Below are 22,954 nucleotides of genomic sequence, written 5' to 3' on the forward strand. Positions count from 1 at the left end.
CAGAGTTCGCATAGCGAGGTTTAATAAGTGTGTTGACCAGTTGAACACTCATGCTAGCCAAACTCACGCACCACTAGCTTCAACACACTCCACAGCTGGGGAATCAAACTAAATGAAAACATTCTAAAATCTGTGATTGCAGGTTAGCGGCAATAGCTCAGGTTTTTGAGTAGAAAGTAGACAGGGCACGGCTGGAGAGAGAGAAGCACATCCTGATAATGTCTAGGCGGACCGTGGGGAAGAACAGATCAGATGCAGGGAAAGCAGCCATGAAAGGGTAAGGCTCCGAACCCTTTCATGGCTGCTTTCCCTGGAGCTTAGCAGATCCAGGGGGACTGGCAGACATGCCTGATACCGGGTTTTAGTACCCATCTCACGTGTACTTGAGTAAATGTATTACCCCCCCTCTGAACTATACATTTTGTTTTTCTTCTCTTTAGGTGGTCCACAGCAGCAGAGGGACATGCAGTACGTCCAGATGATGAAGTCCAAATGGACGTTAAAGATGGGAATGTGTCACAACAGCACCAAGCAGAAGCACTTCAGAGCTCAGGTCATGTTTTAGATGTGGGACTGTATCAACCAGCAACAACAAGCCACATCACAGGCTTCATCACCCCAGGCTTCATCATCACAGACTGCACCACAGGCTTCATCAGTGCCTGGGGCTGGTACAAGTGTCACTTTCCTCTGAGAACACCCAGCCAACTAAACTGAGAGACATTGATTTGATCTGTATCAATACCATTAACAATTCATTTCATCGTTCCAGTTCTTTAACAATTCTCTGATCAATTTGTGATAAATAAAAAGAAATATATGTATGTGTGTAGCTCTATATTTGAACATGTCTAATAAATGAACTACATTAGCATTTGAAATATATTGTGAAATGATTATTAAATTTACAGGATTTAAAGTTTAAATGGTATTTTTGAGGTGCAAGCGATTGCAGAGTTTCTTAATAAAATGCTCAAACTATTTGTATTTCTTGTGCATGTAGCACCAATGCTCTCATCTGTTTAGATCTGGTCCTCAGCTGCATTCCCTTCTGCATACTTTTTCTGAGTCCCACTCGCTCTGTTATGCTGTTATTTACTCGATTAAAACATTTGAGAATTGTAGCTCAGTTATGTTTTTTTTTTAAATATTCAGTCAGAAGTGGGTCAAGTAGCCAAAATATTTACTCAAGTACAAATAAGATAAAAAAAAAAAAAAATTGAAATTATCGTTCTCTCGTCCTTGGTTGTGGAGTGGGAGGTGAGTAGTGAGGGTTGGGAGCAAAGGGAGGGAGTTCAGTTTGAACCAAATCGTCAGGATTGAGCTGGTTAATCAGCTGAGAGTGATAATTTACACAGAAGAAAACGGCTCCGGATAAGGATAATAGAGACAAAAAAATGAGAATTCATGAGAAGTATCAGTGATACACCCATCTACAAATGAAGTCACTGACCAAGATTTACAGTGCCTCTCGAAAGTATTCATACACCTTGAACTTTTGCACATTTTGTCATGTTTACAACCCTAAACACAATGATTATTTTGATTATTTTACTGAACGTTCACACACAAGTAAGTGAAGTGAAAGCTAAATGATACATGATTCTGTTATTTTTCAAAAAATAGAAAACCGAAAAGCTGGGCGTGCATAAGTATTCATACAGCATGAATGAATACTTTGTGGGACCCCCTTTTTCTGCAATAACAGCAGCAAGTCTTTTGGGGTTTGACTCTAGAAGATTTGCACATGTAGAGAGTGACATTTTAGCCCATTCATCTTTACAAAACAACTCAAGCTCTGTCACATTAGAAGGAGAGCGTTTGTAAACAGCAGTTTTCACATTATTCCACAGATTTTCAATAGGATTTAGGTCAGGTCTGTTACTTGTGTGTGAACGTTCAGTAAACAAATCAAAATAAAATCATTATGTTTAGGGTTGTAAACATGACAAAATGTACAAAAGTTCAAGGTGTATGAATACTTTCGAGAGGCACTGTAATAAAGGATAGTGCCTGTGACAATAATGTGACACCAGAAGTATTTCTGCTTTTGTTTATGAGTGGATGTCAAGTCAAAGGACTAAACTACCATAGGCCATCATCTGACTCAAATTTAGGACCCTATGATTCCCAACCGGACGCTCTGCTTACAGAGCTACATGACCAGTATATCAATGGCTGTCATGTAGGCTACTAGCCTATCAGTCTGTGTGTCTATGTTGCACTTCAATATGGCCATGAAAGAGAAGAAAACAATGTCTCTTTTGCTTTACACGCTATCTATTGAATAATTTTGTTATCAAGGCAGAATTGCCTCGTGCCCAAGGATTTGGGCAGCCCAGGGCGGGCGCTTGAGCCCGGGAGCACCCATGGGATCAGTGTGTGGTACCCTACATAAATCCCAAATGACAACATGAGCCATGCTCTCGTTCAACTGGCGCCCCCTGCTACTCGCTGCTGCTCGTTGCGTATGACATTACATGATACAAAATGACACAGTGAATGTGTCGGTCATGTGACTTTTCTCACCCGTGAAGAGCACAGGGCACCATTGGCCAATCTGCCAATCGCTGTGTTCTGGGGCAAATGCCAATCGTGCTGCACGGTGTTGGGCAATAAGCACCGGCCCAACTTGTGGACGTCGGGCCCTCATACCCCCCTCATGGAGTCAGTCTGAGTACCAAGTCGGTCTTGGTACTCAAACTGACCGTTTGAGGACCAACATGCACATTTGTGGCCCTCTGGAGGTCATTTTGTAGGGCTCGGGCAGTGCTTCTCCTGTTTCTCCGTGCACAAATGAGCAGATAGCGGTCCTGCTGCTGGGTTGTTGACCTCGGTCGCCCCCCCCCAGGTCTCCTGGTGTACTGGCCTGTCTCCTGGTATCTCCTCCATGCTCTGGACACTGCGCTGGGAGACACAGCAAACCTTCTTGCCACAGCACGAATGGACGTGCCATTTTGGATGAGCATCACTCCCTGAGCAACTTCTGTGGGTTGTAGATGCTCCTCATGATACCTCTAGTGGTGAGAACACTGGACAAATGCTAAAGTGTTCCAAAAATACGGTACAAAGGATGAAGACAGGGAAATGGTCTGTGGTCACCACCTGCAAAACCATTCCTCTTTTGGAGTGATCTTGCTAATTGCCTCTCATTTCCACCTGTTGTCTGTTTAATTTCCACAACACCAAGTGAAACTGATTCACAATAAGCGTGGCTTCCTAACTGGACAGTCTGGTATCCCAGAAATTTGACTGACTTGGAGTTACATTGTGTTTTTTGAGCGTGCCCTAAGTTTTTGTGAGCAGTGTATGAATAAAATCTACTAGTCTATATTCAACAATAAAATTGGTAATGCCACAAAAGCATAGGCCTACACATTTTTAATAGAGAGCACCATGATGAATACATAAAAAACGGAAATTATTATGTAAAATATTATAATTGAATCTGCAGGTCCTTAATTCCCTGCAAAATTTCAACAAATCATTTGTAAACTGTCTTCGTTCTGGCACAGATTGCAGATCGTCACTCACTCACTTTTCATCAACGACACAGAATCATTTCCTTGTAGCCACAACACAGAAAAGTGCATGGCTTACATATCCATGGTACAGACGGCCCTTTGAGCGCCTCCTCGTCAGCAGAGGGCGGTATACTTGGCCTAAGAGTTCCTGTGAGTTGAGAAGACATCCGTGGTGTTTCGTTCAGCAGATCTGTTTTTTATAATGTTTTTTTCACCGTTGTCACAGCGCTGCGTCCTCCTCCGTGCGCTCCGGGCCTCCGGTGTCACGGCCGCCGGCAGCAGAGCGCCTCAGTCGGCGCGCTGTTGTGGAGGGCTCCCCGGTCATACCCCCGGTCATACCCCCGGTCATATCCCCGGTCATATCCCCGGTCTGCACGCCGAGCGGAGGTCGCTCTCTGTCCTAAAGGTAAGGCTCCTGACCCGTAAGGACCTTCAAACTAAAGGGACTTATGTCGGTCACACTGGAGATAAACCTGCGGTGTTTTATGTTCCAAACATGATGCTTATGGTTCTAACAGGAGGGTTTGAGTGTCATTAAAAAGCAATATCAGTCATATGAATTATTACTCAGTTAAGGCTTTAAAAGTCATGAGCATAAATATATGTGTATATATCATAAAAGCAAAAAGTTGATTCAAACAGGCATTAAATAAAAAATTCTGAGAACATATATTTTTTCTTGAGAAATAGTTCATCAATGTCATTGATGTGGGTTCTATTTTTACTGCAATCATTTTTATGATTTATTTATTTGAGCAGTTATGTCGAGCTGAAGCAAAAGGCTTAAGCGCCCACCCAACAATCGAAACAAAGAGCATAGTGCAAAGGTAACAAAACAATAATAAAGAAACAACAGCAAATAAAATGGACTACACCACTCACAAGATCTAGTCGATTACTAAACGTCACCATTGCACCAAATTGGCTATTTTAACACATTTAACTACACATGTACTGATCCAGTAATAAGTAGAAACAAATGAAACAGCTGTCTGGTTTCATGTACGATGTCTAGTACAGAGCAAGTAACAAAAGGTGATCATTAATATATTCCTTTCAAATTGTTACCAATGTCAAACATTAGTAGCATTACCAAAAATTAATTTTAAGTCAAAAAGGCACAATAATATCCATATTATACTCAATGATCTTGCGACTTCCCAGTTGTCATCACCATCCTCAGTATGATATTCATTTGTATTTTATAATAATTCATTCCTTTTTTCTTCTTTTCTTCATGTACAGAGTGTAGTGTAAGCCCTACATAGTGTGTTAAAAAGCCAGGAGCTGGCCAGTTGAAGAGGGCAGTAGCTCCCCATCAACAAACCCCCACCCAGCTGCCTTAACTAAGTGATTTTGTAGATGATGTTCCTGTACTATGTGGGCCCCCGTTGGGAGGGTCCTCTCAACTGATCCATAGCTCGCCAGCCCTAATTCTGGCCATGCTTGAAATGCACTGAGAAATGAATCTCATTTTGAAAATGTTAAGGCCAAATCTAAATACCATACTTTGCCACCAGAAAGATCACGTATTTTTCCAGAAGCGTCCAGCCCCACTGTGGTGTAAATAATGATAATGTGTGCTGTGTTTGCAGAGCGTGTGCCTGCAGCGGCGTGTCCCCGGTCCCCCTGCTCGCTGCCTGTCCTCCAGTGGACAGGCCTCACCAGAACAACTCATCTACACGGGGAGTCTGGGCACCGCTGTCAGAGGTCAGACCATAGACTGTATATAAATGGACAGCTTCTGCTCACTCCTCCCCGTTTACCATAATGACCACGGTCGAGGGGGAAATCATGGCGGATATACAGACTCCTCATCCCCAACTCTGACAAAGCATGTTCCTAAAAAGGGCATAAGGGCGGGATCTTCACTGTAGACTCGGCCCTTGCGTGACGCGTAGCTCGCGCTGCTCCAATGCTAACAGTCCGACCCTCATTAGTACGAGACTTCTAAAATTCTTCTTACTAAAACCAGCCTGGTTTCTTAAATTGTTACTAACCCTGCGTTATCACAGGAGGAATATCTAGCCTAGTCTAGTGTTGAAAAAATTGAAACCAGGCGTTAAAGTTGTTTTTAAGGTGTCTAAACTCCAATGCTTTTCAATGGGGCACTAGCGGCGATATGGAGGTACTACAGCAATGGCGGCTTCTAGTGTCGTGGGCATAAAGCAGAGCAGTCAGTGGCCATTGGGCGGAGCAGACATGCAGGCATAGTGGACAGGTCTCAGAGAGAGTCAGAGACACTACAGCGGCTGTAGCACCTCTAAGTTTGATAAAACACTGCCCAGAACAAGCTGCTCTGAGGAAATGAGCTTCTGCTCCCGGTTCAGCGACGTGACTCCTAAAAGTCTGCATGGAAAAGACAGCCCCTCACGAACGCACCACATCACAAGAGAGAAGAAGCATCTAAATGCACACGCAGTTTGTCAGATAACAGTCAAATCTGAATACAGACTGTTCTAGAAGCACAGACTAACATCATGGTGGACTGTCGGCCATGTCCCAGTGGTGACCTGCTGTAATGTTGTCTGTCTGTGTGCTCTCAGGAGTGAAGATGTTCTCCTACAGCACCAGTGGAGCCAGTATCATCCTCATGCCCCAGATCCTCCTGAACACCGGCCTGGGAACTCAGAGCTGGGCTATGCAGGCTGCGTTCTGTGGAGTCATTGGCTTCTTCACCTTCCTCACGCCCATTATGCTCCACCTCATCACCAAAGGCTACGTGGTGCGCCTTTACCATGAACCTACGCAGGATGTGTACACTGCCGTCACCTACAGGTCAGACTCACTATAGGTTTAAGAACCATCATCATTTTAATCACAGTTGTACCATTTGAACAATTGCAAAAGTGTCAATTAAGCAGAACTAAGTATCTTCATTACCTTAATAAATCCTTTTCGTAGTCCCTCTGGGGGAAATACTAGTGTTAATGGGATGTTTGGTGGGTTTTCATCTACCCCTTGGTGTCTCTGGCCAGAAAACCGTACTTGCAACTTTCCCTGCGCTGAGCCGGAGACCCAATACACTAATGGAATCATGAAGAAGCTAGCAGGCTAACGGGCAAAGCTAACAGTGGGCTAGAGCCACTTTAGCAGTATTTACAGCCAAGTTTTAGTAAAAAAAAAATCTCCATTGTGTAATTGGGTTGTGGCACAATGTATAATATCCCTCTCTCCCTTTGTCTTTTCTGTCAGCGTAGTATTTACTCTCACGGACAATTAATGAGTGGAAAAAACGCAACATGCTACGGCACCTGCAATGGCACTGATGGCCTCTTGGGGAATTAGTTAGTTGTGCTTTGAATCAAATATGTTCTCTTTTGTCCAAAAACTATAAACTAGGGCTGTGCAAGTAATCAAAATTCAATTACGATTTCTATTATTACACTAGACGATTACAAAAATGGCATAACCTATGGAGACATTATTGTTTCAAAACCATTTGCCAATCAGATGTGTGCGTGTGTAATAGGTTAATAGGTTAATATGGTTCACTGATTAACCGTTAAAAATTGCATAACCGACGAAAAGCCTTTTGCTCGTTAACGCACATACTAATGGGTAACCGTAGGGGCCCCGGCTAACGGTTAATGAAAATCTTGAAAATGTTTTTTTTTTTTTTGTAACTTAAAGGAATAGGCCACCGTTTTTACGTACTGAGATATGTTCTTACCTTAGCTTTGACGAGTTCTTTAGGACCTGTCTGATCTTCCCCCGTGCCTTCTATCACGTAAACACAGCGCAGACGGCGTTAGCATTTAGCCTCTCCTGCTCTCCACTATAGCTCCAAAATAGTTCAAGATAGAAGCTACCAAGCTCTTCCACATTTTCCCTATTTAAATATGGTTACGTGTTACACTACAAAGTATAATTACACAAAATTAAACAATGTGGATTTTCTAAGCGGATAAAAGGGGGAACTATAATGTAAGGCGTAGTAATACCAGGAGTAGTTTGGCATCCGCACCGTAAAGTGAAGATTACTGCGCGGATTTCGAACTACTCCTGGTATTATTACGCCTTACAATATAGTCCCCCCTTTTATCCGCTTAGAAAATCCACATTGTTTAATTTTGTGTAATTATACTTTGTAGTGGAACACTTCACGTAACCATATTTAAATAGGAAAAACGTGGAAGAGCTTGGTAGCTTCTATCTTGACCTGTTTTGGAGCTATAGAGGAGAGAGGGAGAGGCTAACGCCGTCTGCGCTGTGGTACGTGACTGAGGACACGGGTGAAGACCAGACAGGTCCTATAGAACTCGTCAAAGCTAAGGTAAGAACATATCTCAGTGTGTAAAAACGGTGGCCTGTTCCTTTAAGTGTGAATGAACAACGTGTGTGTAAAATGTCCAAGTTGTAAAGAAAAAACTGTCCTACGCACAAGTTTCTCTTTTACGCACGAGCTTCCGTTTTACGCACGGCCCTCTGTTTTACACTCAACATTTTGGACACAGTTCTGCCATGTCAGAGATTTGTGCCTTTTTTCTGCTCAAAATTTTGACTGCCAGGCTAGTTGATGTCATTAAAACCATGATTCGCCAGCAGATTTTGCTGTTTTGTGTATACATTGCTCTATATTCATTCAACCAACTGAAATAAGCATTGCAGTGATTTTGTTTTATTTTTTATACTCATTTGGACTGTTCACAATGTATACTGACATTCTGATGCAATATGGAAGCTATGTGGTGAAGTGGATCCTGTGCATGGCTGGGCAATTCCAAGAGGTTGCTGGTTCGAGCCTTGCATGGAGAATCTTTATTGGTTTTGAAATAATTTCAAAATTTGAACAGATCATTTCTTTGTATCAATAACAGCAGTATAGTTATTAATATTTCCAAAAGATATTTGATACATTACAAAAATGCATTTATTTAGTGGATTAACATTTTTGGATTATTTATGACATCATAGATTTATGTTCTTCCCAGTCGGTGCCCAGTCAAAAAAAAAAAAGGCACGGTCAAGATCAATCTCATCTTTAGTTCAATTTGAATTTTAAAACAATATTTCTATTTGTCAAATGCCAGTAAATTCATTAATGTTTGGTAGCATTGCCTTTAAACTGTTTAACTTGGGTCAAACGTTTTGGATTTCTTTCCACAAGCTTCTCACAATAATTGGATGAGCATTATGGTCATTATGGCCATTTTCTTTTCTTTTTTGTCTCAAAAAATTAAAGTCTTCATCCTTTTTTTTTTGCAAACTCCAAACTCACTTTTTGATGTTTCTTTTGGAGTAAGAGCTTCCTCCTGGCAGAGTTCCCTCTCAGCCCATGTCGGTACAGGACTTGTGTCACCCTGGATAATGACAAACTCTGACCAGGTTCTTTATCTGTTTGATGACTGGTCATTTCCATCATTGTTTTAACCAATGTACCTGGACCTTCAAGTGTCTTGAAACTAGACTTGTGCTTCCAAGGTCATGACATTGTCATCTGGTCTTTCCCAAAGTGTTTAAAGGTATAGTAATCTTAGTGAACGTAAAGTTTTGCTTTTGTAAAAAGTAATACAAAATTGTGTAAAATTCTATCCATAATTTTTCTGGCATTTGACAAATATAAATAATTTTAAAATTGGTTTCATGTCAGTGAACACATAAATGCCAATGTGTATGAAGTGTATGTAAACATATGGTTCCCGCTGTACCTCTTGTTCTGTAGAGCAGTTTGAATAACTCTTAATAACCTTGCCTTGCCTACAGCATGTTTCTGACCGAGAAGAGGACGGTGTTTCACCAGACGAAGGTGCGGCTGCCGGACGTCAGTAGGATGTTCACCACATTCTATGCCGACAGGATGGGGCTGCTGGTCAACCCCGACCTCTTCACTGTACCTCAGCACTACAACCACCTCATGGGCTACGACAAGCCCTTCACCTTCTGTCCCGAGCAACTGGACAAGAGCTGAGAGGCCCCACTTGACCCAGAGACTCAACAGGCATCAGAACAGAGAAGGCTTTCAAAAGCCCACCAGGACCTAAACCAGCCTCAACCCCATTTCAAAACTTTGAGACTAAACTGCCAGGACAGGCAACACCCAATTTCTAATCTAATAGCTGTTTTAAATCAAATCAATAAAGTACCACCACAGTAGAACCTGACAAGATCGTGAGTCTGCGTTTGGAATCGTATTAAAATTCCTTCAAATGTTTGTTTTCGTTGTCTGCAAAGTCTAGCTCTGTTTTTCATTATTATGACCTGCTCCTCCAGAGTGATCTCTTAAGAGAGTCCAGGCATGAGGAACCAATCACGGTGAAAGAATAAATTATACTTAACTCTAAATTATGCTTCTCTGTCATATTATAATTTCACTCCTTCTCAAAACATATTACCTAAAAGTATCATCTTATCTTATCTTATTGTAAAACCCAAGATGTAGATGGGTCAAAAGTTTTACTATTTATTTAGGTAAGGATAACAAATAACAACAAAAGAAGGCTCATTTCAGAGTAAGAACTAATAAAGTAAAAACAAAGATACAAATGTCTTAACACAAATCTAATCAAATGACTCCTTAACGATACACAACACACACTAGCGGCACGTCCAGGTCAGAGGCGATGCACCAATCAGAGAGTCCAGGCATGAGGAACCAATCACGGTGAAAGAATACATTATACTTAACTATAAATTATGCTTCTCTGTCATATTATAATTTCACTCCTTCTCAAAACATATTACCTAAAAGCCCTGGTATAAATTGTAATGATGGTTGTGTGTGTCACAGACTTTTACAAATTGTGTCACACCATCACACAGTGTTGGTAGGCTTATAAGCGCCATCTGGTGGTGAAAAAGCATTGCAGCGAACTCAACACTGACTTTATTCTCATTCACAAATATGAACCAAATCATCAGGATTGAACTGTTAACCAGCTGAGAGTGAGAATTTATATCGAGGAAAACTGCTCCGGATAAAGATAAGAGACAAATTAATAAATTAATGAGAAGTATCAGCAATACAACCATCTACAAATGAAATCACTGACCCAGTGGATGTCAAGTCAAAGGACTAAACCACCATAGACCATCATCTGACTCGTACTCACGGTCCTATGATTCCTAACCGGACGCTCTGCTTACAGAGCTACACGAAGGTGTATCATCTAGCCTATCAGTCTGTGTGTTTGAGTTGCACTTCACTATCGACATGAAAGTGAAGAAAACTATGACTCTTGTGCTCAGTGACTGTGTTGGTCACATGACTTTTCTCAAAGTGATACAGCTCGGCTGAGGCATTGCTTTCAGCACATGATGTGTATCAGTGCCTCGGCTCGTTTAGCTCATCACTAATAAATTGTTGTGATGCGCAAATTGCAAGTTTTGGTCATCACGGCAATGAATGAAATTGTTATTTTTGGAGTTGACGCTACCCCCACTTCCCTTGCCCCTGCAATTTTGACTGGGAAAAGAACTTTACAGAGAAGCTGCAGCAGCCATCTTCAGTTTAACTTCGAGGACCCACGGCTCGAAATGAACTTTTTTCCTTGGTAGCGCGTGTGCTCCTGATTCTGAAATAACAGAAGCTTTTAACAGGTAAGGGAATTTAAACACATCACATGCCACGTCCATCATTCTGTTGCCTTTTAGTTATATTATTGTAGCTGTTGGAATTGATTCAGCAATCTACAAAATTCATTATATTCACTCTGTGCTGTGGGGACAGTGCCATAGATCACGCTACAAGCAGCAAACTCTCATTTTTTCTAAATAAACACTGTTTGAAACAGCGCTAGTCAAAAATGAATGTCATTTTTTTGTATTAATAAACGGTGCTTGAAACGCCTTCTCCTTCAGAGTGAGATTACCAAACCACACTGTAGTATAACTGGTTAGGACACTCTCAATTACACAATAATAAAAGTTCAAAAGAATCCTAGTATTTTGGGTAAACTCTCGAAGCCTGCCTAAAAAGAAGAGGCGCTGTCTCGCTTTCTCAGCAGTGTTCATCGTATGAGAGCTCCAATTCAAGTCATGAGAAAGAGTCACACCCAAGAATTTACATTTCTCAACAATCTGCACATCAGAATCTTGGATAGTAATAGGCAACTGATTCCTATTGTGACAAAAATCAATAACAAGTTCACATGTTTTTGTGTTCAAAAGCAGGTTGTTTTCTCTACTCCACTGAACAACATTCTCCACCTCCTCACGATAATGAGATTCATCATTTGAACTGACCAGCCCAATAATGGTCGTATCGTCAGCATATTTGATTATCACATTTTTATCATGAGATGCGACAAGGTCATGAGTATATAATGTGAACAGCAGGGGGCTCAAAATACCCCCCTGCGGGATACCAGTGCTAACGAACTGCTCATCAGAAATACAACCATTGATTTTGACTGTTTGTGGTCGGCAAGTCAGAAAATTAAAAATCCAATTGCAAATGGCATTATCGAGTCCCAAGCATTTGAGTTTTTCTATGAGCTTTGTTGGGACCATTGAGTTAAAAGCTGAACTGTAGTCTATGAATAGCATTCTAGCATATGCTTTCCGTTCATCAAGATGCTTGTAGACAGAGTTCAAAGCAAAGGAAATGGCGTCCTCAACACTTCTGTTTTTTCTATACGCAAATTGTAGCGGGTCCACAGACACAGGGATTTGATCTCTGATAAAATTCAACACCAATCGCTCAAAAGTTTTCATCAGGACAGATGTGAGGGCCACTGGCCGATAGTCATTCAGACAAGTCACAGGAGTCTTCTTGGGCACTGGAATTATGAGTGATCTTTTAAAGCTAAGTGGAACAGTACACTTCCTAAGTGACATGTTGAAAAGATCTGTCAGAACAGTTTAAGGACACGGGGAGGGTCCAGGGGCCTTCCTAACTTTCGTCCTGGACAAGAACCTCTGGACATCCTCCTGAATGACGGTGAAACTCTGCTCGTTACAAACAGGAAAAACAACAGGTTCAACATTTTCAATTTCAAGACGACAGTAAAACTCATTTAGGTCGTTTGGGAAAGATATCTATCATCCTATTCTAATATTCTATACAACTTTTAGAATTCTCAGATTTTTATATATGCATGAGCACTTTTTCTGTGTAATTGCTTTATACCGATCATTTGTTTCTAAGATTACTTTTTGAGATAGAGTGATGTTACTTTGCAACGCAGTGTCTCTTCTGAATAAAATCTGTCTAAGTCTAATCCTAGTATTTAACTTAATAGAGCTCTGTGAAGAGATCCCGGTCCATAGTGGAGATCTCGCAGCAGCAGTCACACTTTGAGGTATTTCGGTTAGAGAATGACCAAGGTCAAGCAGCATTGGTTTCAGTGTGTGTCAAACCTCAAACATGGGCTTCTCCGATTTCACCGGTCATCACTTCTCTCGTTGGGGCATTTGGCGACTGACAAACCTAGTGAATTACCACACCAGCATAACCAAACTCAGCGTGCCCTTAGACCAGCACCCATTCTTAGGTAAATATGGGAAATGTTAAAAAATGTATTTACAAAAAACGCTGCTCACTGTGATATTTATGTATTCATATATTTGGATTCACATTTGGTCACTTTATTGCTGAGGACAACCACAATGACTGAGTGAACTTCCACATCCAGCTTACGCTATATACAGTATGTGTAAACTTATGCAAACACAAACATTAATTCAGCATACTGGCGTGATCTGGACATGAGACGGTGTGAGAGCAACACCGTGGTAACCTACGGTAACTGATTCATGGACTACAGACTCAAAATCGAACTGTGAGATGAACAATGGACGAACAATGTTTTCAACTAAAGAATGTAAAATAAATTCAAGTCTTTTCTATAAATTTGTTTTGTCTCTGCAATCCATCTTTATCAACAACAAACAGTTTGTTTGTTTTACTGGTGCTGACCGCTCCAGCGTTTATTGGCATTTTATGTTTACATCTGCTAAGGCCGCTCGCAATGCCACATATACAACTAGTACATTTATATATAGGGGAGAGCGGGGTAATGTGATACAGTTTTTACATTTGCTCCCCTTGAGCTGAGCTAAAATTGACACATTTCCCATTAATTCAGGATGTTGCCCAGCTATGGAAATGATCAGCATGTCTTCAGGACAAAGGGCAATGAAAATATGATTGTTCTTAAAAAAGTGGTCATGTGTCTCACTTTACACTCGGGGTAAACTGAGTCAATCAAATACAACATAATTCATTCAAAATGTCACAGTGTGGGGGTCAGAACAGTTAGTGTCTGGGGGTCAGCACAGGACAATAGTAGTCGCTATTGTAGCTCTTACACAGTCTTCAATTTTTTAAACACTTGAAAGTGATCCAAAGTAGGCTACTTTAAAAGTAAATGAAATACAACATAATATGACTCAAAATGTATTAGTTAACATTCACAGTGTGGGGGTCAGAAAAGCTGGTGTCTGGGGGTCAGCACGAAGGGCGATCAAAACCAGCTAGTAGCCGACACACAGCCTCAGGGTCAGAACATGGACCCATACTCAGAACTAGCCAGTACACAGTCTGGGTCCCAGAACTGAGGACCATCAGAACCAGTTAGAAGAGCCTGGGACTCAGGACACAGGACCATCTGAACCAGTTAGAAGAGCCTGGGACTCAGGACAGAGGACCATCAGAACCAGTTAGAGGAGCCTGGGACTCAGGACACAGGACCATCTGAACCAGTTAGAAGAGCCTGGGACTCAGGACAGAGGACCATCAGAACCAGTTAGAAGAGCCTGGGACTCAGGACAGAGGACCATCAGAACCAGTTATAAGAGCCTGGGACTCAGGACACAGGACCATCAGAACCAGTTAGAAGAGCCTGGGACTCAGGACAGAGGACCATCTGAACCAGTTATAAGAGCCTGGGACTCAGGACACAGGACCATCTGAACCAGAAGAGCCTGGGACTCAGGACAGAGGACCATCAGAACCAGTTAGAAGAGCCTGAGACTCAGGACACAGGACAATCAGAACCAGTTAGAAGAGCCTGGGACTCAGGACACAGGACCATCTGAACCAGAAGAGCCTGGGACTCGGGACACAGGACCATCAGAACCAGTTAGAAGAGCCTGGGACTCAGGACACAGGACCATCAGAACTAGTTAGAAGAGCCTGGGACTCAGGACACAGGACCATCAGAACCAGTTAGAAGAGCCTGGGACTCAGGACAGAGGACCATCTGAACCAGTTAGAAGAGCCTGGGACTCAGGACAGAGGACCATCTGAACCAGTTAGAAGAGCCTGGGACTCAGGACACAGGACCATCAGAACCAGAAGAGCCTGGGACTCAGGACAGAGGACCATCTGAACCAGTTAGAAGAGCCTGGGACTCAGGACACAGGACCATCAGAACCAGAAGAGCCTGGGACTCAGGACAGAGGACCATCAGAACCAGTTAGAAGAGCCGGAGACTCAGGACACAGGACCATCTGAACCAGAAGAGCCTGGGACTCGGGACACAGGACCATCAGAACCAGTTAGAAGAGCCTGGGACTCAGGACACAGGACCATCAGAACCAGTTAGAAGAGCCTGGGACTCAGGACAGAGGACCATCTGAACCAGTTAGAAGAGCCTGGACTCAGGACAGAGGACCATCTGAACAAGTTAGAAGAGCCTGGCCTCAGGACACAGGACCATCAGAACCGGTTAGAAGAGCCTGGGACTCGGGACACAGGACCATCAGAACCAGTTAGAAGAGCCTGGACTCAGGACACAGGCCAGACCCACCTGGATTATTGTCTCACTTTACCCTCAGCCACCATTTTAGAAAGAACAACATCTCTAGCAGTTCAGGCTAATCTTTAACTAGCATCAAGCACATGGGTTTACATGTTTCAAGTTCATCAACGTGTGATAGAAGTTTTTCTACTTGAAGCAATTTGTTTTGACACAACACTTGACACAACTTTCTCAGCAAGAAAATGTACTTTTACACCAGCACCAACCTCTCCTACCTGGCAAGTGTGGAATGGGAGGGGATTGAAAATATAATGGTCACATGATGACATTTGTGTTCCGTTGCCTATAGAAACAAGGGGTGTCTCACATTGCCCCCTGTCCCACATTACCCTGCCCCTAATGTAGTAGACATACAGTAAGTTCTCTACTATGGGACAAAGTCTTACTTTTGACACTTTAATTTGCTAATTTCATGTATTTGTTTTTTCGCTGATTTATGGGCAATGTCCACCTAAACTCATAACTTTCCCGGGTTTGTTTTGTTCACAAACATACATATTCCGACAGTGGTGGATGGTAGAGTGGGTCATCACACGATCGGACGGTCAGGGGTTCAAATCCCGGCTCCTGCAGGTGCACACTGTCAACAAGGCTTCTGCACATTTGTGTGTGTAATAGGTAGTTATGTGCAGATGTCACACTTACATAATTGTGTCTGTATCAAAGTGTTGGTAGGCGACATTGTACAGGCGCCATATTGTAAATGATCATTTGAGGTTCTAACTATATCCACTGGTTCACTATGAAGCATTTTTCACATTTCTTTTATTTGCACACCTTTCACTTTCAGACAAAAACAGTCTGAATCGTAAACACTTGATCTAAAATCATTGTACTTCAGTAAACCCCTTAACACCGTGTGTCGTATTATCTGAGTGAGAGGCGGGACATGGCCTCACTGCAGACCCTCCAGAACATCCTGAAGGACAGTTCCTCTGACCCCTCCACTTGCTCTTGTTCAACTGGCGCCCCCTGCTGTGTATTGGGTGCGACACTACATGATACAAAGTGACACAGTGAAAGTGTTGGTCATGTGACTTTTCTTCAAACGATAGGCTCATGACACAGCTCGGCTGAGGTGCTGTTAGCCCATCACTAATATGTGAAGGTGTCCACCCTCGTCAGTCATTGTAACACACTTGTTCAGGAAGCTCTGTGCTGCTGCTCAGTCTCCAGGCAGAGCAGCTGGTGCCTCCACAATCAGTGTCAGGAAGAGAACCAGTGTCCACACTCACAGCTCAGTCAGATCCAGAGTCAGTGGGAACAGTGTCTCAGGAGTGCACAAGCTTTTAAGGAACAGGCCACCGTTATTACATGCTGAGATATGTTCTTACCTGAGCTTAGACGAGTTGATGCGTACCTGACGAGTCACGCAAATGTTGTTAGCGTTCAGCCTCTCCCAGCATAGGTATAGTCCCAAACTGGGGTGAAGCTAGAACCTAAGGTGTTCCAGGTTTTCCCGATTTAAATACAGTTACGTGAGCCTTTACATGATCCAAGTCTTGTTACACAAAATTAAACATGTCCATTTTCTAAGCCGATAAAAAGGGAAACTATATTGTAAGGTGTAATAACAAAGGAGCACTTGGATTACTGTGATCATGTTGTTGGTGTGTAGTGTTACTATACAATATTGAACCTTAAATGGTTAAATATGTACCACCTACAGTCTGAGTAACAGAAAAAAGATAAGAAACACTCCTGACTCAAACAATGAAGAACTAATAAGGGTATCACTTTATTTTACAGTACCTTGATACATTGTGCCTAACTACATTTAGTACAATGCAATGTGCTCTTTAACAATCTGTAATAAGTTGTACCTATGGGCTAGATACACAGTAAAATAATGTGTATTAGTACTTTGTAGGTACATAATGTAATAGGACACGAGACCCTTAGGGGTAAGGGCTTAAGGTTAGGGTTAGAGTTAGAATTATGTCTTATTACATTATGTACTTACAAACTACAAATACATATTATTCCATTGTGTATCTAACTCATAGGTACAACTTATTACACATGGTTACAGAGCACATTACACTGTACTAAATGTTGTTAGGTACAATGTATCAAGGGTACTGTAAAATAAAGTGTTACCCAGATAAGTATCATCAGTGTTGAGAATACTTAGTTACAGAACACTGAATACTTGTATTAAAATTTATTTTGCAACAGTTTTGTTACTTTGTCCAATGAGAGTACTGTGTCCTGAATACTTTCACATGACTGTAACATGTAGCTACGCTTGTTTCAACCATTATGAACTTATTTGCCTCTCATTAGGGACACAAAAAAGTACAAATGTAAAAATGCAAACTGGGAGCACGGTACACATGAACGTAAGGAGTTTTACATCTGAATTTGTTTCTTTGGAGGAGAACTATAGAGCTTTACATTTCCCTGGTTGATATGACCTATTCTTTATTATTAATATTTATGAAATTACTACTTTCATTTGAGTAAAATAACAGTATTCTAAATACTCTCTAATGAAAGAGTAACTGTACCTCAATACAGTTACTCAAAATTAGTATTGTGAATATGTATTCTAAATACTAATACTAATAAAGTACTTTAACAGTACTGAATGTAGAGACCTGTATCTGAACAATACTTTGATTGGTGCCCATTTTCTACATTATTCATTGATTTATTGATCTAGAATTCAAAAGCAGAAATAATATTCATCCATTTTATAGAAGACTGATACTGTTATTTAACAAAAGAAATAGAACTATTTTTTTTTATCATCTGAGCTGGGACAACGAAGTCACTTTAGTGCCGTTTCAGGACCCACTAGCCAGTACCACTAGTACTTTACAAAACTGTAACATATTCAGATATTGATGGCACTGTACATACTTAATCTCATGAATGAAGCTCGCTGTCAACATATATTTGAAAGTCCTACATGCAGTGTTTAAAGCCTTAAGACTGACACACACAGTGAAGCTTCTCTGCTGGCAGTGCAACAGCCTGACATTCCTGCCCTGGCCCTTCTCACCCAACACCACGTCACTCTGTAAAATGGTCCGCAGCTGTCGCCTTCCGTCCGCCCAAAGTGCATCTGCAAACAGATCACACTACTCCACAGTGAGGACAACGTTTCAGGCTCAAAGTTTGTGTGCAAAGATTGTTTTTCCAAGACTACATGGAGCTAAAAGAGGCACTTAAAACATTGATGAGGAACAGCCTTCATGAAGCCTCCACTAAAGCAGCAGCACTGGTGACCAAGTAAAACGTCAAACAGGCCCGGGCACAAACTTGTTTTATTGTAGCATTTGAAGACATGAGCTGAACAGTAGGATGATGCGCACACACACTAACTCGCGCACGCACGCACGCACACACGCACACATTATTATATTATTATAGGCTTGGGTGGGCAGTGCCAGCGCTCTCGCCTGATCTGCACTGACAATCAGCACTTGGTTCTCCTCGTGTGTCCAAGGAGCAGCAGCTTGTCCTGTGTTCTGAGTGGAGTCACACACATGGTCCAGTTCAGCTGGCTGGGGCATAGGGGTGAGGTGGTGCTGTCTCTCTCTTCCTCATTCCAAAATGACTCTTCATTAGACTTCTCATTCACAGTCCTTCTACTTTCACTCTGCAACGTCACTAGTGCCTGCCTGGCTCCTTCATGCAGGAAAGGCCCCTCTTGGCAGCTAGATCGCACAGTCCTCCACTGTGGGCACAAGAGCGTGTGCAGATAGCGTCAATACAAATCAAATCACCATTCAAGCAAATACACACACATGCAGCGCACAAAAACACACACATGTAATGTACGTGTAGCAGTCACACATGTGTCCCGGGAAACATGAAGAAAAAAGTAACTGTGTACCTGAGATCATTTTTGGTCAAGTAAGAAAGTGGACAAAAATGATTGCTAGACCAACATTGATGAGCATCACCAGAGCCACCAGGATGGAGTTGGGACCCTGAAAGAGAAACATGGCATTTGTGTCTCTATAATGAAATGATAACTGAAAATACAGGAACATGTACCAATAATCAGGATTTATATCACTACTATACTTGACTGTACAGCGTGTCACGGTCTTAAAGCCCTTCACACAGGGAGGTGTTTGCTGTTCCAGGTTATGTGGGAGGTTAGGTGTCCTGCACTTTGGTCGTAACAAACAGAAACGTCTTTGGTACAACTTATTCTGTATCTTGCGCACAGATCTGAGCCTACGTGCACTGATTATGACCACAGCATGAGCCTTTCACAGTCATCTATGAATACTATTTGTGACTTCAGAAGGGAACATGGAACACTGGTTCTGTGGGGATTTCCAGGACTGACTGACTGACTCTCTCACAGTGTTGGGGAGAATACTTTAAATACTGAATACTTGCCTTAAAATGTATTTTGTAACGTATTCCGTTACTTTGGCAATCAGAGTATTGTATTCTGAATACTTTGAATACTTTTAGAATACTTTCACATTGATCGTCATTATATTTATGTATAAATATACATATTATAATATAATATAATATATATAATATACATATTTATGTATAAATATAATTACAAAAATGAAGACTATGATTGTTGGAAGACCTGTTATAAACTCACTTATCATTAATGGTGAACTCTTTAACTCTCTTTACAAATGGAGCAGCAGATACAGCATCATGTGACACATCATGTGACACATCATGTGACACATGTGCTGTGTTTATGAACTATGGCATCAGGCATTTTAAATCTTTATTTCATTTTAGGAGGAAAAACAGGTCCTCATTAAAAGTTCTTTCATAATGTTGTGCAATATGGAGCTAAAATATAATGACTGAGTACTGGGATGGATTCCCTTCATATTTGGAAAGAAACTGTATTCTAAATACTTTCAAATGTAAGTGACTTTACCAGAACACAGTTACTCAAAATGAGTATTGTAAATACGTATTCAACATATCCACAGTAATGTGGAAACTCAGGGAAGTTCTCTTCTAATATTTAGTCTATGATCAAAGGTGAGCCTTATGTGACCCCTCAGGCTTTAAGGGACTAGATGCAAGTTGGTCATTTTTTATACTCACTACTGCCACCTCAGGTCTTATGCGTAACTGCAGCTTCTATATTAAGCTCGCGCAGGATTTTAGATGCAGTTGTGGTGAACAGGTCTGAGCTCCTTCTACACATTAGGACATGGCTGGAACATGTAGGGTGAGGAAAAGACATAATTTTAACATGTTTTAACTCTGTCTAGTCCCTTTAAGCCTTCTGTGCCCTACATCCAAGTATAACTTTTAAGGCCATTGAACGTGACATGTGGGGCAGTAGCTGATGCCGAGGAGACGGCCTCTTCCCACAGAGAGGAAACCGCTTTTTTGTGATGATGTCCAGCAACGACAGCTCATAAAACTCTTGGCAAGCAACAAGATGGACGGTAAACAAGTCTACCCTTGGCTTAAAAGTTGGCAGGGGCTGCTCTATAGCTTGTTTTTGGGCAGCAGAGACAATCCCCACGCCAATAGTTTCTATGGAGGATATCCAGATAATGTCTGGTAGCAATGGTTGCTCTGAGGTATGACTGGACAATGACCGTTCAGGGGAGGGGTTTGGCAAAGAGACCTGTCTGACAGAGTGCTACATAGGACTAATGCATTATAATGATGATTATTATTACTATTAATTCACAGGTTGTTCGGTATTATTGATTCTGTTCTCACCGTCTCCTCTTCCATTACTTCGGAAACAATTTCCATACTGGCTTTCTTGGTCTCTGCCAGGCTCTTTGGTTTGGTAGACTCCTGTCGTTTGGGCTTGGCGTCAGCAGGTTTGGGGGCGTCCTTTGGAGGGGTTGGAGATGGGCTGGGGGCTGCTGGAGCCTTGCTGACTGCAGGGCCAAATGTTTTAGACGGAGGCGGTAAGCGGGCCAGACTGGAGGGGTGGAAGTCATCCTCAAGGCCTTCCAGCTCCTCGGGGGGAGGCAGTTTGACGTCAGCCTTGACGTAGTAGCTGTGGAACTGTGAATGGATCTGTCCGTTACTGGAGCTGGAGCTGGCAGAGGGAGGGGCCGGTTTGAGAGGGAGGGGCAGTGGTTGGGTCGGTTTCACTTCCTGTTTGAGGGACAATTTGGATGCAGCCTTTGAGATGCCTGCCAAAAAGTGGAGAGGTATTTATAAGGAAAACATTCAAATAAAACCTTAGACATGCATACAGTTTAGGAACAACTTTCATGCTATGGATTTTCATTATTTTCAACACTATTTCCACTGTGAGATTCTCTTGAAGAGAAATAGAAAAGAGTGAAATAACAAAATATGTTTCATATTTTACCCTTCATTCTTGGCATTTTCACAATGAGCTTCATAAGGTCGTCCCTAAACAGTCTGTGAAGTCAAAACAATTTCTGGTGACGACATTATGAAGCCCGTTGAGAAAAGTGCAAAGCAATAATGAAATCAATTCTTGGTTGAAAACACAACTCCAAATGTGCTCCAAACGCCTTCAGTGATGATCTATAATGGAAATATACCCGCAAATTAATGAATTAATGTCCCAACTCCAAATTTATCCGTGAAGCAGATTGAGTGAAAATCTTTCACTTTGTGGTGCCAACGCCACATTTAGTAGGAATGAAATATGACCAACATGCCATTCAACAAACCCTACCTGCAGAGACAGCCTCAGGAGTGGGAGGCTTGTTCTCCTTTCCAGGCTTGGCAGGGGGGATCTTGGTTGGTGCAGGGGGAGGAGGGGGGGGAGAAGGGGAAGGCGGGGGGCTGGGTGCTGGGCTCTCGGTGGGAGACTGTGACGGAGTGGTGCCTTTCCGGTAAAAATGAGGGCTTCCTGATGGAGACTTCTTTTTCTCCTCAACCACCTCCTTCACCTCCACCGGCTCATTGTACTTCTGCCGGATGTAGTCAGGACCTGAAACATTTGTCGAAGTTAAAGGAAACATTTCATTCACACATGTTTGAGCTATCCTGTCTACTAAGGCTGTTGATGATTTGGCTCAAAGTGTGTTCATTGTGGTGCCATTTGCTGTTAACTCAAAATGAAACCTTGTATTTTCAGTTTCTCATTGCCATAGGGATGCTGATGTTTATAAGTCATAATTATGTGTAATATGTCCAATTTAAATCTCACACTTCTACTGGACAGAAATGACCAGACTCCAAAATTGGGATAGAAAGCGCGGCAGAACGCAGAGTGAGCAGGTTTGGGATTACCCGGCTGGTGGAAGTTTGGAGACAGCTCTCTGGCCACTATTCGGGCAATGTCGGAGTCTTGATTGGCCGACTGGGCGGCCTGGTCAGCAGCATCCCCTTTGGCACGGGCGTGAGCCGTCCTGCAACACAAGCATTCATACGTTATGGACTACTTTAGATATCATGTTCTTGGACTTACACTGGGCCCTGTGATAGAAGCGGTTCCCCTCTGGATCCAAATGATGCACAAACAGGGTACAGGCGAGGTCCAAAAGAGGTACAGGCGAGGTCCAAATGATGCACAAACAAGGTACAGGCGAGTTCCAACAGAGGTACAGGCGAGGTCCAAAAGAGGTACAGGCGAGGTCCAAAAGAGGTACAGGCGAGGTCCAAATGATGCACAAACAAGGTACAGGCGAGGTCCAAAAGAGGTACAGGCGAGGTCCAAAAGAGGTCTAAAAGAGGTACAGGCGAGGTACAAGCGAGGTCCGTTCTTGACCTCATGGCCTGCACCCTTCTCTGGCTTAATTTTTAGGGTGATGAAATGGGATGATG

At 42.3% G+C, this 22,954-nt stretch overlaps 3 protein-coding genes across 3 annotated transcripts in view; 2 read left to right on the forward strand and 1 right to left on the reverse strand.

Annotated features, from left to right (window-relative positions):
* znf622 (zinc finger protein 622) overlaps positions 1–638 on the forward strand; it is a 368,360-nt gene extending 367,722 nt beyond the window's left edge. Inside the window, exon 8 of the mRNA XM_079570191.1 lies at positions 441–638. Within this exon, the coding sequence (XP_079426317.1) occupies positions 441–565 (125 nt within the window). The 3' untranslated portion in view covers positions 566–638. The remainder of the gene's footprint in view (positions 1–440) is intronic.
* A 3,033-nt stretch (positions 639–3,671) lies between these two features.
* tmem70 (transmembrane protein 70) lies at positions 3,672–9,622 on the forward strand. Its single transcript, XM_079570219.1, has 4 exons — positions 3,672–3,930; positions 5,120–5,234; positions 6,071–6,302; positions 9,231–9,622. Exons 1-4 carry the CDS (start codon positions 3,727–3,729, stop codon positions 9,433–9,435), a joined length of 756 nt encoding a protein of 251 aa, XP_079426345.1. The 5' UTR covers positions 3,672–3,726; the 3' UTR covers positions 9,436–9,622.
* Positions 9,623–18,489: 8,867 nt separating this feature from the next.
* The window catches only part of LOC306973238 (junctophilin-1-like), a 47,537-nt gene continuing 43,072 nt past the window's right edge, over positions 18,490–22,954 (reverse strand). The window contains exons 3-7 of the mRNA XM_079570140.1: positions 22,421–22,539; positions 21,861–22,118; positions 20,915–21,342; positions 19,074–19,170; positions 18,490–18,914 (exon numbers count right to left, since the gene is read on the reverse strand). Of these exons, the coding sequence (XP_079426266.1) occupies positions 19,090–19,170; positions 20,915–21,342; positions 21,861–22,118; positions 22,421–22,539 (886 nt within the window). The 3' untranslated portion in view covers positions 18,490–18,914; positions 19,074–19,089. The remainder of the gene's footprint in view (positions 18,915–19,073; positions 19,171–20,914; positions 21,343–21,860; positions 22,119–22,420; positions 22,540–22,954) is intronic.

This window comes from Gobius niger (assembly GCF_951799975.1).
Source record: "Gobius niger genome assembly, chromosome: 13".
NCBI lineage: Eukaryota > Metazoa > Chordata > Actinopteri > Gobiiformes > Gobiidae > Gobius > Gobius niger.